The sequence below is a fragment of the Apostichopus japonicus genome, chromosome 20, assembly GCF_037975245.1.
Source record: "Apostichopus japonicus isolate 1M-3 chromosome 20, ASM3797524v1, whole genome shotgun sequence".
Classification (NCBI taxonomy): Eukaryota; Metazoa; Echinodermata; class Holothuroidea; order Aspidochirotida; family Stichopodidae; genus Apostichopus; species Apostichopus japonicus.
The window spans coordinates 23,761,566-23,776,424 of record NC_092580.1 but is presented as its reverse complement, the minus strand read 5'-3'; the positions used below and the strand labels follow the sequence as shown (position 1 = coordinate 23,776,424).

The following is a 14,859-nucleotide window of genomic DNA, read 5'->3' as shown; positions in this document are numbered from 1 at the left end:
AAGACAGTACTAAAAGAGTAGTGGTAAATAAATGATGACGTCATTGTATCAGGTGACATACCTGCTTCGTTTCATGAATATTTCGTTTACGATACAATTCACACCGGAACGCAATCTGTCTGTTTTAGATCAAGTTTCTCTAGTTTGTTATTTGTTGTTACGGTACGGTGAGTCATTTTTAAATTAGGGCTTTTCATTTGTAGTTGTTCTTGAATTTGACAAAATTTATTGGTAGGAATCACTGTGTTTCAAGAGGGTTTTATCGTTGCTACAGTGGTTGCTACGAAAGCCTTGCTTGCAGACTAACTGCACGTTAGGCAAAGTTAAAACTATTCACACATCAAGGCCTAAGGTAATGCCTAGTGAGCAAGACAACAGTAGCATTGAAGTACGTTGGCTGCAGCCAAAATGATGGTGTTAGAACCTGCTCTTTGACGTTTATTTTAGACACCATATTAAAGTATTTAGTTTATAGCCTTGGTCTAGGCTAGGCCCATCAACAGTTGGGGAAAATGTACTCTAGATACTGGCTATACTATTGTTGGCTTTTGGGAATTTGTACATAGCAGCAACTAGCATGGTGGGCCCGTAATTGACACACTTAAGGAGTTGATTCATGATATCTAATAAGGAAAACTCCAAAACACTGTCTGTGATTCTGATTGGTTTCGACAATTTATCCAATTACCGACTTTTTCATGTTTGCTAACAGTAGTTGTACCAGAGGTCATTGTCTTAAACTCCAAAAGTCACATAGTAGGATTAATATTCGGCATAACTTTTTTTCTAATAGGGTTGTGAATGAGTGTAATGGTTTGCCTGAGAAAGTTGTACTTGCAAGTAGTGTCAATGGGTTTAAGAATGCTTTGGACAAGCACTTTAAGCATCGTAATCGGGTCTGAGTGTTTGTGTCTTCAGTTTTTTCTCCCTCTATAGGGTCCTTGATGGGGACTTAAGTGTCCCTCTTGATCCTCTTTTCTACTAAACTAAACTAACAGTAACAAGTTCATATTTCATTCAGTTGACTTGTTTTTCATTAGGTTTATCAATGTATAATACAGCAGTTTCTGACATGTATTGCATGTATGCTTACAGATCGACACTTCCCTATTTTCCTTAAAACTTTGGATAACACATAATTTGTATTCTTTTCCAGCCTCGGAAGTCCTTGATTTAAGATGTCAGCACCTGAATCACCAGGACCACGTGGTTCACCCTCTCCTATTATTGGAGATAGAAAATCAAGTGAGTTAAATTAACAGTAAATTAAATACCCTCATTCGTAAGAAACGTTGTTGCTATTTTTATCAATCTTATTTTCTACTATTTTGCTCTATCTGTAGGTGTATGACTTTTCTATATGAACCTACTGTAACTCTTGCTACTTAGTGCACCATCATGTATTTTTTATTATTATTATTTTTTTATTAACTTTATTCGTAACCAGGGGTCCTGTCACTGGTAAACCAGTGTTCTCCCCAGGATCCCAGGATGTATGATTGAAGTAGTTCAATTTACAGACCAGAATAGGGAGTAAGCTATTGTGATTTCAAGGCAAAGGATCAACATTTTCAAACTGTGAAAGTGTACAGACCATTTGGACATAAGTGAAATGAGGTGTTTTGGGTATTTTTAAATGCATTTGAGCTCAACAGAAGGAGGGGCTTGGGTGTGCCCAGACACCTTCCAATAATATTTTTATGGCATTAGAATTTAGCTGCTTTGTGGAAACAATAAGTATGCATTGCTTACTTCTTATGATGATTACTTGTACTCCTGTATTACGGTAGTTATTTCACTATCTACTGATATTTGTCTTCCAAGAAATTATGGATCCACCACTGAATAATACTCTTAAGAGCCACTAAAAATGCCCCTTCTCTCTGAACTGTTGATGAATATAGTTAACCACAAATTGGTGTTTATGCAATATTGCTATAGGAACAAAACAGAACTTGGTCAGGGATTTTGATATATTCTTTTGGAAAGGTCATTTGGGCACTTCACCTTTTGTGTTGAGGCCCACCGTAGATTCTTGTCATATTTTCAAAGAAAGAACAAAGTTAGGAATAAACCACTCCCATCTGTTCTTTGACTGATGCTTCAGCTAAAAATCTGGTAATCTGTGCTCTGTGCATGATATATACTTTATTGCTTGTTGAACCCTAAGTGTATATGTCATTTGCTATAATCCTGCTAGTAAGCTACCCATAGATTTGGGAGAAGAGCAAAAACCATGTGATTCAATCGTTATATGGAAATATGAGTAAGTACTGTTGTGGAATGCATGTTACATTTGAACATGAACGCTCAATATTATTCCTCGTTATTTTTCCCAAAATACAGATCAATCAAGGCAGTCTGGGAAAGTTACATTTCCCCATTCAGCAAAGACGTCTTCCACCTCAACAGCCTTAGTTGGTAAGCTATGAATAAACTTATATTTAGATGCTCTTAGATGTGGGTTGTCGAAGGATTATACTTGATACGACTTCCGGGTGCAACTTGTGCATTACTTGACACTTGTATACCTCCTAAACCAAAAGTGATTGCCAGTGAGGAAGAAGTTTGTGTAATATACAGATGACTTTTAATAGGATGCCGATGGTGTATGTACTATATAGTAACATCATAGTTAAGGCTTGACTGACTTTTGTGAACTAAAACAATCAATAGTATAGGATCAAGGTCATTCCAATTTTCTTAACAAGAACGTGGACCATTTGGAGAGGAATTCATTCATTGTAACTTTAGGTAAGATGAATCATAGCATAATGCTCCCTCTGCATTTATCTCTACAAAGCTCAGATAAAACTTGAGAGTACTTTAAATGATCTTTGATACAGATTTTGGTATTAAACAGCCAGATTCTCAAGCTAGCTTTTTCATAATTTGCACTAATAGAGGGATGTAACAAACAACCTAGAACTTGCAGAGAATTTTTAAACAAGGAATTCAAACTTAATACATTAAATCACCCCACCCCAGTACAACAACCAACATATATCAATTTGGGTGGTGCCTTTACATCAATAGCATTCCCATGGGGATCAGACCATTCTGCAGTACTTCTCCCTAAAGCGGCAATTAAGAGTTAATGAGAACAAAAATTGTTTTTTGCCCTTGTAAGATACCACTTTGCACAGGTTCTTATTTTGCTTCAGTCTTTGTATACCCATCCACCCTCTCATATGTTATATGTCATTTTGTCCTTTCAGAGTTTGAAGATAATTCACCGGGTCATAATCCATTCACGGTTCCTGCTGATAATGACATCTTTATGCTTAGAGATAAGGAAAGGCAGAGAAAGAAGGCAGTAAGTATAAAAGATTCTTCAACCAAGAACTATATTTTAAAGAAATTACATCATATTCAACAGATGTAGAATTGTTGTCTGTTAAAATGATTTTACTATTTAACCTTTAAATGCTGAATAGCCATTGTTGTACCTTGTATTTTTGCTAATAAATCTCTAACAAGTTATTATATATTGTAACGCTGTTACTGTCAAGTTGTGGAGCAATGGGAGTTCTGTGTGGACGGTGTGGAACCATTGTGGTAGTTTAAATCCCCTTGGAATTATATAGGGGTTATCTCTCCTGGCATTAAGTAAACCAGTGGTAATTGTTGGCAGATTATGGCTTTTGGGGCTGCTCCTATGGATCGACATGTGGTATCTGGCTTATCCTGGGATTGTTATGTAACACATGTGATATATTCTAGGGATACTCATGTGATCACATTCATCTCTGTAAAGGAGTACAATTGCTTGGGGATGGTAGGAATGCACTAGTATTTGTGTATTATGTCTTAAGCTAAGTTGTAGGGTAAAGTTCATCATTTGTATACATGTGGTAGTTCCACGTATTGTTAAGGGATTTATATAAAATGCATTACCTGGGAGGGACAAAACAGTCTACTCTGGTTGCTGTTGGACGAAACACTCTTGATGGTAGGCTTCAGGGCCATGTAGCCTCAAGTTTGTACCACATATCCAGTACAAGACACTTAACCTTACTGTAAGAAGTTTTCTTTTCAATATATCGCTGTTAAAAATACCATCACCTCTCTGCATTTATTTTGTGTACATCTTCATTCTCTGGCCAATTACAATACTACATCTTAGGCCAAGAACCCTGAATCGGCTGGCCGGCGCTTCTCACAGAGGAAAGTGTTACAATATCATGACTAATATTAATAAACCATTTATTTGCTCAAAGCCCCTTGTAGAGAAGAGATATTAGTTAAAGCCATGATGACTCATTTTAATAAAACACACAACTATGCTCATGAAAAGAAAGAAACAGTAGACAAAGAAGTTAGGATACGAATCTTAAAACTTTACCTTCTGATCTACACTTTCCATTTCGCTGCAAATAGAATTTCAGGGATGACATATTACTCAAGCAGAAAAGCAGTAGGCTCTATTCTTAGACAATTCTCATTTGATAAACTAAATTAATTTCAAGACTTCAACAATGTTACAAAAAAAGAGAGAGAGAAAGAAAGAATCTCCTGTCCACTCCATACCCAAATCTAATATCCTGAATTTGAGGCATAACATGATCAATTTACTGATATTCTTCACTTCCTTTAGGAGAGGATCAAGCAGCGGGATTTGCGAGTCCACGAGAAGTCTACGTATACATCCAGGGTGAATGCGATGAGAGCTGCCCTCAGGAAACCTCTGCAAGAGATCGACGATGACGTAGATATGGAGGAAGAGATGGACGATAAGACTCTGGCAGTAAAAGATGATCCTACCTTTACATTAGCTGTTACCAGAGGTGAGATCATTATCATGAGTGACTTCAAAGCATGTTACGAAAACAAATCAAAAAAGTGCTACCTGTTTGTGTTTCTTTGCAAAAGTGTGTAGTGTGATGTTGTTCAGGCTCAAGTTAGTCTCACAAAGAAAGACAAAAAAAAAGGCAAAAGACAAAAGATGTTCATACAGACTGTATGTCCTACCTTCTAACATGGCACTAGAACAGAAAAGCTCTTGATGTTATTATTGACAAAGTAAACAAAATGGATGTTCAAGAGAAGGTAAATGATTGAAGTAAGGAAGATAATATGGAAGATTAAGAAGGGAAGATGAAGGGAAGGCAGTAAGAAAGTTGGATGAGAAATGAGGAGAGGGTGTAGATGGGATGGGTACGGCTGGGGAGTGGGTGAGGGGCTATTGTCCTTTATGGGAAGATTCCAGAAAATAGGTCAGGACATTATGCTTTTTATTGTCAAGGATTTTGAACTATCAGTCTAGAGGTAGGTAGGAGTGACTAAGGAGATAATTTACAATTAAAATACAACAGGAAAGCTGGACCATATCTGTTAGGTGTTTTAAAATGTTCTCTGCAGTTAGTACTACAAAAGTGAATTATATAGATGTGATCACATCTTGATCTTTATAGTTTATTCTGCAGACTTCATCCTGTATGAGGTATTGACATGGATATGCTTTAGTTTTGTTTAGTTTTTACTATTTCTTAATCAAGAGTAAATATTTTAACACATGTTATTAATATCTATGTAACCAACATTCTTTTAATTTATTTGTAACAGACAGACATGTTGAGAAAGAGAGTCTTACTGATTACATTGCCAAGAAGAGGGAGATGTTTCTGGTCCAGTATTCTCTCGGGGTCAAGAGAGACGAGATGAGAAAGTTGGAAGAGATTGCTCAAGCAGAAGAGAAGAAATTGGAGCTGGCTGAATTGTACCTTGAGGAAGATGCAGCCATGTTTGATGAATTTCTGAAGGAAAATGACAAAAATTCTGTTGAAGCAATCAAAATGTGAGAAAGCTTGATTGGGTTTTACAATAATATGATGTTTCATTTTCTGTATAAACAAAGAGTCTGCTTCTGGAATATTTTGTAGTTATTATACATTATTCTAGTTATTTAAATTTTATGCAATGCTATTGTTCATGTTCACATATATATCAACTATTCAAAAGCTTGATGACTACTTTAATTGATTATGTCATTCATGCTATAATTGCAAATTATTGCTCATTAAATATGCAATGTGAATTTAAATATTCAATTTGTACATCTTTGTTAAATAAAAAATACTCTGACAGAATTGGTGAACACTTAAGATTAAGACCTGAAGAAAAGAAAGTATATTTTCTATCTTAAAATATCTTTACTGTTGTGATAGCTCAATGTCCATTAGTTTGAAAATGTGTACTGGAAAATATGAATATGCAATACATAATACATATTCAGTCTAGCACATAAGTGTATTAATGAAGGAGATTTTATCGTATATAAACAGTCATTGCACACAGTTGCATGTAGTAACTAATATGTGTACATAGGTTTTAACACGGTAGAAACGAAAAGTCTTGCAGGGCCTTGTACAAATAAAAAAGATCAGTGAAAGGTGTTTGCTTTCAGTGATAATATTAATATGAATAATATGTCACAAGGATCAGAAAAGGTTTACCCTACCACCCCCTTCTACCCCTTCCCCCACCTTCCCCAGCCTCTACAGTATTAATTTTATGTAGTTTCTTTTCTTTCTGTTTTACAGTGCAGAATCAGAGACTAAGGCTAAGCTAGAGAAGGTTGCAGATATTAAGAAAATTAATGCACAGATCATGCACATCAAAAGGTGAGAACTAACAAACTGTTTCATCATTAATCCACAACATTCATGTAAATTTGCAAGGGACTCGTAGTAGCAACTTGACGTTGCATCATCAGGATCACACTGTTACAGTGTCAATGTTACAAGGAGACTGGGGTTGAGGGTGGATCAAGTTATGTGGTTTTGGTGCCCGGGATCTATCATGGGTGACTTTTCTTTCAAATGAATGTAATGGATTATGCAGGAAATGTGTAGTGTATCCTGCTAAGGAGATTGTCAATATTGAATGGTGAAGCTAATCTCAAAGTTACTGCTGCCTAAACTATCAGGATTAAAGTTATTAGGATTTAAAGTTATTGGATTTAAAGTTGTTATATAAAAATGTGGTAATTGAATCTGAGGGGGTTTTTTTTGGGGGGGGGGGGCAGGGGGGGTTTAAAGTAGAAGCAGATGGAACTACAAGCATTATCCTGTGTAATGGCAAAAATGATTTTTGAAATGTTTCATGGTACAGCTAAGGCAAATGTTATTATGGGATGGCTTTTAAGAAGTCCCTCTATACAAGACTGAAGACTTGATCAAGTCCAAAATTGCATTGAACATTGACATTGAAGTGTTGCTTGGTGTTAGAATGTTTTATTTTAATTTATTGCCTTATGTCTTTCATGGATCAAAGAAAATATATGGATGAAAGTCTGTATTAATAATAATCTCTGCATAAATGTCATGATGTAGGATTAAATCATTTGGTTATGTTTTTGGGGGGAATATTCCAATCTTACCTTTCTTCTTGAAGGACAAACAACCAAACAGCAATCTTCAATAACATAAGTTTCAAGAAGCTTCTTCAAGTTGTAAAATTATATAGTTCTTGTGTCCTTACATATAAAAACCTACATGACAGCATGTGTAATATTAATCAAATTATGTCTCTCACTCAGTTAGACCATTACAAATCAAGAGTTGAAAAATTTCTCAAAAGGCATCTAATTTTTTTTATTTTCTTTGCAGTGAGATATCAAAGAATGAAGATCTCTTGAAAGAATACCAACTTTACAAGAAGTTTCTGGATTCGTTAACGCCACCAGAATGGAAGGAGGAACAGAGGGCTGAAAGGAACAAAAATAGGAAACAAAATACAAATGGCCAAAGGATTCCGTCTGCCACTAGTAAGAAAGGTAACAGCTTGATCTCCAAATTGCAATAACTTGGCTACTATGAGTCGGAATTTCGTCAAACTTGGTATCATGATATTGGCAGATAGCCTATACACATGCTGTATGTTGCAATTGATATGATAAAAATTTATGAGAGGGCAGGGCTTAGCATTACTTTGGTAACAAAAGTTTGTGTGCATGAATTGCTGTTGTTGCCTTAGGGCTTTCTTAGAAATTTCCCTATGAATGGAACTAATGAACCGCAGCAAGGAACCATGAAATGTTTTCATTTCTGGTTAAGTTTTATAGCTAGTCTGTACTACCCTCATATTAAAGCATTCTTAAGGGCTTCAAATGTTTCGAAGTAAGTTTTTTGCAATTTTAAACTTTTGAAAATTTATTAAATAGACAATCGAATATCTAGGATTGATTTGGTCAGAATGCTCTTCGAGTGGTACAAAAGTTTTGAAAAACTAAACTAAAAATTGACAATACGTTATTGATCTTCTAGGGCATGTTCAGGGTCAATGCTAACTCTGTTTACAAATTTTTATGATATAAATATGTAACAAATTAAATAAAAAGATGGTTGAGTTGAAAAAAAGAAAGAATTTGAGTGGAAAAGATATGTTCAGTAAACTGATGTATTCAAGAGTTGTTTCTATATGAAGATTTACTTTAATTTTTGCAGGTTCTTCAAGATCCAGGGGTACTCTTTCTAAGGCATCACAGAAACCCTCGCAAGTTCAGTTGAAGGTTGGATCTGATGGTAAAAGGTATGCATTGCTAAATTATTTGCCAAATTGTCATCAGTAAATACAGGTCAAATTTAAAAACAATTGGAATGATGCAAACGCCTAGCTTGTTTAAACCTGGATATGTTTTTCAATAAAATGAACATAGTGATGGTACTAAATTTACTGATCCTTAAAGTTTACTAGATAATAATTTGGAGATGACAATAAAATTCACTAGGCACAGAGCAACTTGACTTAAAACAGAGCTGCTTGTTAAATCCCAAAGATGGGAAAAAGTAATCGAGTATTTTCGTTAACTGTTTACTGCACCAGTAAAACATCCAGAGTGTATTTCTCTATGATTATGTATTAAGCTGGTTGTCTTTCAGTACCAGTACCAGAACCAGTACCATTAATGTAAGAACAAATACCAAAATTCACTCAATGGCCTTTGTAAAGTCTTTTTGTTTTGTGTTTTGGGGTTTTCTTTTTTTTAGGTTTATCCATTTTGTTTTTGGAAAGTTGCAATTGAAGTTAGTCTTAGTTGCAGTCAATTACATCTGCTATGAATCTGCAGTGAGTCTAGTCTAGGTAGAGATCAGGTGTTGGTTTAAAGTAACCAGGGATGTGCTCAGGAATATTTGAGTGCCAGGTTGATTTGTGCGGTAGTGTGTTTCACGTCCTTGGGGAGTTGTCTGAAGGTTGTGGTGGAAATTTTTTCCAAATGAAGTATGCTTAGATTGCAAAAAGGTGCTATCTTTTTCCTATTCTGGAGCTAACTTCTGTACCAAGAATTCACCCATATTTTGGCAATTGTAAAATTGGTTAAATTAATCATCAAAAATATTGCCGGGCTGAAATGATTAAAATACTGTTTGTGTTAATATGTAAGTGCTTATTTCTGCATTGTTGGCAGATCTGTGGCTGGTAAAGATGAAGAATCGGCAGAGAAAGTATCCGAGACAGATTCTGACTATGACAGTGATGAGGTAATGCAAACACAACACAGTGCATGACAACACAACATAATACAACACATTGTATCACACACAACACAACATCACTCAATCCAATACAATACATGTGCATTTCTTAGCTGCCAATTCTGGGGATTTTGAACTACAGGTTTCTGTTCAACTCTCTCTAAAGTCTGAATGGAGGTTGGTGGGTTAAGGAAGTTGATGCTGGAGGTCGGTTGGCAGGGTATGGAGGTTGGCACGGGACAGAGGTAGGTGGGAGAGTGAGGTTGGTGGAGTAGGGCTATTGATGAGTAGGGAATGTTGCTGATAGGTAGGGGGAGGAGTGAGCGTGAGAGGGAGGTTCATTGGTTAGGGAGGTTGTCAAGAGAGGGAGGGAGGGAGGTAGGTGGTATTGGGAGATGGTTGGGTAGGGAGGTTGTTTGGTTAGGTGATGGGGGTTTACTGTCAAGCAGCTGTTTCATGTTCAGAGTCTGCTCGGTATCTAAGACTCTTCCTTAGTTACTTGTTTTTTTAGATGATGATTCATTGTTCAGTGTTGATTTGTTCAAGTTAAACCAGAAATCACTTATTGCAAGTGCATGTAGGTTTATATGGTCAGCTAACCTTCATAGCAGGTGTGGGTATGTACCATAACGGTGGTATTATGGATGCAGCTAACCTGTGCAGGAGTAATACACGTCCGTCGTGCGGGCAAATGGTCAGCCAAATCACAAGTTTTCTCTGAACCTTAGCATTGCCATATTTAACTGGGTTGTTAACTATTTGGCAATAATCACATCATTTTTTTTGGTTTCGTTACTTTCCCTGATAATAGGAACCAGTTTTATTCTTCACCGAGCCGCAGCAACTTCTAGACATCTTCCAAGAGCTGGAGGAGCAGAACCTCTCTCTGATTCAAAACAGTCAAGAGACAGAAGAAGCCCTCGAAGAAGTTAAACAAAATATTCAAATCACCAACGAAAAGATGTAAGTTTAAAGGGAAAGATGTACGTTTCTAAGGACAAGTTTGACTGTTTATATTGGCAAGAATCACAGAATTTCTAGGAAAGGGAGAAACTTGTAAAATGTATTATGTAACTATGCTGTTAGTCAGGGTGAGTGTAACTTGTTGCTTCAGTTGAATTTCATAGAGAAACAACCAACCTTGCAGGGTTTTTATTTGTCATTGAAAGGTTTGAATTGACTGTTATATAGATACTTGTTTTAGTTTAAAAATAGTGCCGCTTATGCACAAAATACTGAGTTCCAACACTCACTGCACTGCACTGACAAACTCAGCATATCCTTCAAGACTTTGTAGTTTGTATACCAAGATTGCTCTATTGCTTGTATGAAGTTGAAAGAACACGATTTTGATTGGAGTGTTCAAATTGATAAATGCTGGATTATTGTTAACATTTAAGAGCCCACATCACCATCAATTTGACCTTAAGGGAGCATGACCAGAGTTTAAGCATCTCTAAAACTAAATATTTTGAAAACCAGATTGGCTATATAAACATTATTATAAAGTTTTTCATTTTTAAGCACATAGTCTTCCTTTGAAATGTAACAATTGTCAATCTCATTAAGTTTATTATCTTGTTCATCTTTGTCTAATTTTTGGATGATTGCTTTATTATTTTCAGGGATCGGGAAACCAATATTCTGAAACAGCAAATAAACATCTTGACAGCGGCTATTGACAGAGAAGAAGAGAAAGCTAAAGACTTGGAGCATAAATCAAAGTAAGTTTGTTTCTAATACTAATATCTTGAACGAGAATTGCTTGATCAAAACATTTTAAAGAATAGATGGTTGAGATTAGTTCAGGAAGTCTCTTTGAAATGGGTTTAACACTGAGCAGATGTTAACATAACTATTTACTTTGCTCTATATTTTTTTACACATTTGGAGCAGACTTAAACAAGGTTTTGTATGTGTGGAGTCAATTCATAGTATCTGTATGCATGCATGCAAGGTTGCGTGTTATGGCTTTGCACTGGTGTATCATTTTTAAATTTGTTTGTTTTATTTTGATGACTTTTGCAGGATGTTTTCCTTCGGCGAATTCAAAGCAGAGGACCAAGAAGCCATGTTGGATATGTTGAATGCAAAGGTAGAGGAAGTTTACAAGAACTGCATCGGTGACAATGAGGCAAATATAAGGTACGGATAGCTTCTCTACGGACATGCTTATGAGCAAAGTGTTGAGTGGAACGCTTGTGTTTTGTTGCCAACCCATGTATGATCTAGTTTGTACCTGTGTACACCTGTCCCTATGACAATTGATATTAGCTGAAGAAGGACCCTCAAGAAAAAAGAAAAAGTTTTTATTCTCAGTTTTGTTTCACACTTGAGTGACATTCACTTGTGTAGTCCTACACATCAGGCCTTCTTTTCCTTTTGCCTGGCTGCTATTTTTGTTGTTGTTTTCAAAAACAATAATTTTGAGTGAATCGGAGCATCGATTCAAGGGTTGTTTCTAGTTGGTGAAGAGGAGTATGAAGCTCAAAATTTCCACAGCATTACAAGAATTATGTTGGCAAGTTCTGAACCACAGTATTACCGCTTTATTCCATCACTTTTCACTATTCCAACAATAATCTGACAGGATAAATTTAGCAAAATTCTGATAGAGTAAAACACCATATGATCAACTCTTGCAGTATCCTCAACTTTACCAGATATCTTGACTGGATGGGTACAGGAGTGAGGTATATGTAAATCGTGACAAATCCACATTGTTGTTTCGGAGATCCTTCATTTGTCATAAATGATTGTTTTATTCTTTCTTTTTTACTCTACCAGTACCTTGCAGATGCTGACAAATATTGAGAGCAAGCTTGAGGAGTTATTTGAGAGTATCGAGACAATGCCTCCGGAGAAAGTAGAAGCGGCTGAAAAGGTTAGCAGAATGACATCGTCTTTGTCCTCGTATATATCTTGTAATTGGGAAAGCTAAAGGATGTTAGGTTGAATTTTTACGGCCGTCTTTTTTTCAAAACTGTCAAAAGTATGGTGGTGGCCGTTATTACGTTTGTTACAATGTTGTCACTTGTGGTCGTAATATTTAAAGTAACAACCTCTTCATTTATATATCTATGGTCAAAGACACTGTAGAAGATAGCAGTTTGTTAAAGGTTCTTGTTCTTACTTGCTGCATTAACATAGAAAGGCTGTTGCCACCACCCAGTTGGGACAATTTTTTCTATACTGTAGTGTTATGTCCCGCTTCAGAGCACTCGTATTGTCAGTACGAGCAGTATGAATATCATGTTTCTATCAGATAAAGGTTAGGGAACTGTTTGTACTGTCAGTACCAGTGCTTTGAAGCCTGATATTGGAGTATAGTATAGAGAGGTATTAGCATTAGGAAATTGTCCCAACTGGCTGGTTACTGCATACCACTTATATTCTTGGGTCTTTGGCTACAGGGACTGGAATTGAGGGGGTGGAGGGGAAGGAGGGTCATCATTTTCAGTTAGGACTGCTAGGTTAAAGTGAGGAAGGGTTTTCATTGTGATGTAATTTGCACATTGTTCATAGGTCAAGTAGTCATCTAAGTTGGACAGGTTTTGATTTATTCAAAGAAGTGTGAAAATTTGTTACATTGGAATGTGATCATTGTAGATCTAACATGTAGCGGCTACCTTTCACACTGAATATCTAACTTCCCTCCAATTCCCCCCCCCCCCACCTCCCCTGCACTACCCATGAGTTTTTGAGTTTTAAACCAAATTTGTCATTGTTCTTATTCAAACAGGCTAAGGAGAAAGAAAGGAGAATGAGACTTAGAGAGGAGAAACTGGAAGCCCAGAGAATCCACCAGGAGGAGAGGGTCAAGAGAGCCCTGGAAAGAGCTCAGGCTGATCCAAAGAAAAAGGTGAGAAAGTATGAGAGGAATAGAACATTATTATAGAATCGTTTGGCTAGGGTGACAGGTGGTGTAAAGAAGGAACGAAATTGGGGGGGGGGGGTGGGATGGGGGGAAAGGGGTGTTGTATCAGAGGAATGTTAGTGAAGTGTTATACCATACCTCACTCTGTATAAATATGATGATTCACCTTTGTAATCTTTCTTAGCTTTCTTTCTTTTTCACCTCATTTCGATCTGTATAACCAGTCTCATAATCTTGTAATTTCTTTTCTTTTAATCCCGCCAGACCGGTAGAAAGTTGGTTTACCGATCTGAACCACCCCAGACAAAGAAAAAGGTGGATAAATCCAAACAGAGAGCAAATAAAGAAGAAGAGGAAATGGCATTCTTCTTCTCATGAGATTTCTACAAAGTCCAAAAAAGTCAACATTTTAAATTCCATTTGTATAAATCATTCAGAATTTATGAAATAGTTGTTGCCGTATTTCTGATTCTACTGTTTTATTTTTCAAAAATTTAGTCTATTCTTTGTTAAACCTTGAGAAGAGAACATATTTCTTCCCCTTAGATATTAAACTGTCATCAGGTTGGTCATTGTTTGCTAACATGCAAGAAGGAGGCATCAGCATAATCTCGCTCATCAGTATCTGCCACAAATATTAACCCAGCTAAACGTTCTGAAAGTTTTCAAATATATTTTCATCTGAAGTTTCTTTTCCTCCAAGTTGTTAAAAAGACATAACCGAGAAGTCTGCAGTTGACTTTCTAGACTATTTTGGGGGTGGGGTTGGGGGAATGGGGTCAAATAAAGATGACTTCTAAGCATCGACATTGTAATACATCATCAATGTTGTGTTTTTTTTGTTGTCTCTAGATCATTTATTCATCTTTTCATGAACATGGACATTCTTTGAAGAAATGCCATGAACATTAAATGAAGCATAGCAACAAACCCTGAATTAGGATATAAAAACAATGAAAGGAAACAAGGCACAAGGGTGCCTTGCCACTCCAGAGGGTGTTAGTCGGGAACTGTTGTGGTAAACTTTAGGCAAACTGAAAGTCAACTTGATGGATCCCTCTTAATTCTTAGTGACTTTTGCAGCAATGTCATTCCAATGTAAGGGTTTGTGTTTTGTCTACTTTATAAGTTAGTACCCTTAATATATTGCCTTCCACTTCTCATTGCCCCATCATCCAACCCCCCCCCCCCACTCCTTCGTAAAATAAGATGAACCTCCATGTTGTATCCATGTTAAGGTTTCAAGAGTCTCCTCTTACATTTGATTAACAATTGGTAAAATAGTATCAAATTCTTGTCTGATGGAAGCATTGCTATTCCATACTGCTGTTTCTACGTTCCGTCCATCTCGGATAACTATGTATTGGAAATTTGTGAAAAAAAGATCCTCTGATGTTTGTCTTTTTTTTATTGTTTTTCTCGGATTGATCCAGTTTTACTAACATTGTTTTCTAATTTTTAAATTAAAGTACTTACAAGCACAACCTTTCATGCAGACCTGAAAAT

At 36.4% G+C, this 14,859-nt stretch overlaps 1 protein-coding gene across 5 annotated transcripts; it reads left to right on the top strand.

Annotated features, from left to right (window-relative positions):
• The first annotated feature begins 27 nt into the window (after positions 1–27).
• Positions 28–14,738, top strand: LOC139962229 (cilia- and flagella-associated protein 100-like). Of its 5 annotated transcripts, none has more exons than XM_071962242.1 (16): positions 28–167; positions 1,157–1,245; positions 2,347–2,421; positions 3,219–3,316; positions 4,598–4,787; positions 5,566–5,797; positions 6,543–6,623; positions 7,611–7,777; positions 8,448–8,532; positions 9,410–9,482; positions 10,288–10,439; positions 11,102–11,200; positions 11,505–11,621; positions 12,264–12,360; positions 13,219–13,338; positions 13,618–14,738. In XM_071962242.1, exons 2-16 carry the CDS (start codon positions 1,179–1,181, stop codon positions 13,729–13,731), a joined length of 1,767 nt encoding a protein of 588 aa, XP_071818343.1. In that variant the 5' UTR covers positions 28–167; positions 1,157–1,178; the 3' UTR covers positions 13,732–14,738. The 5 variants fall into 5 exon arrangements, with proteins under 5 accessions (XP_071818343.1, XP_071818344.1, XP_071818345.1 ...); XM_071962243.1 differs by having other exon boundaries at positions 40–162; XM_071962244.1 differs by lacking the exon at positions 28–167 and adding an exon at positions 338–388.
• Positions 14,739–14,859: the final 121 nt, after the last annotated feature.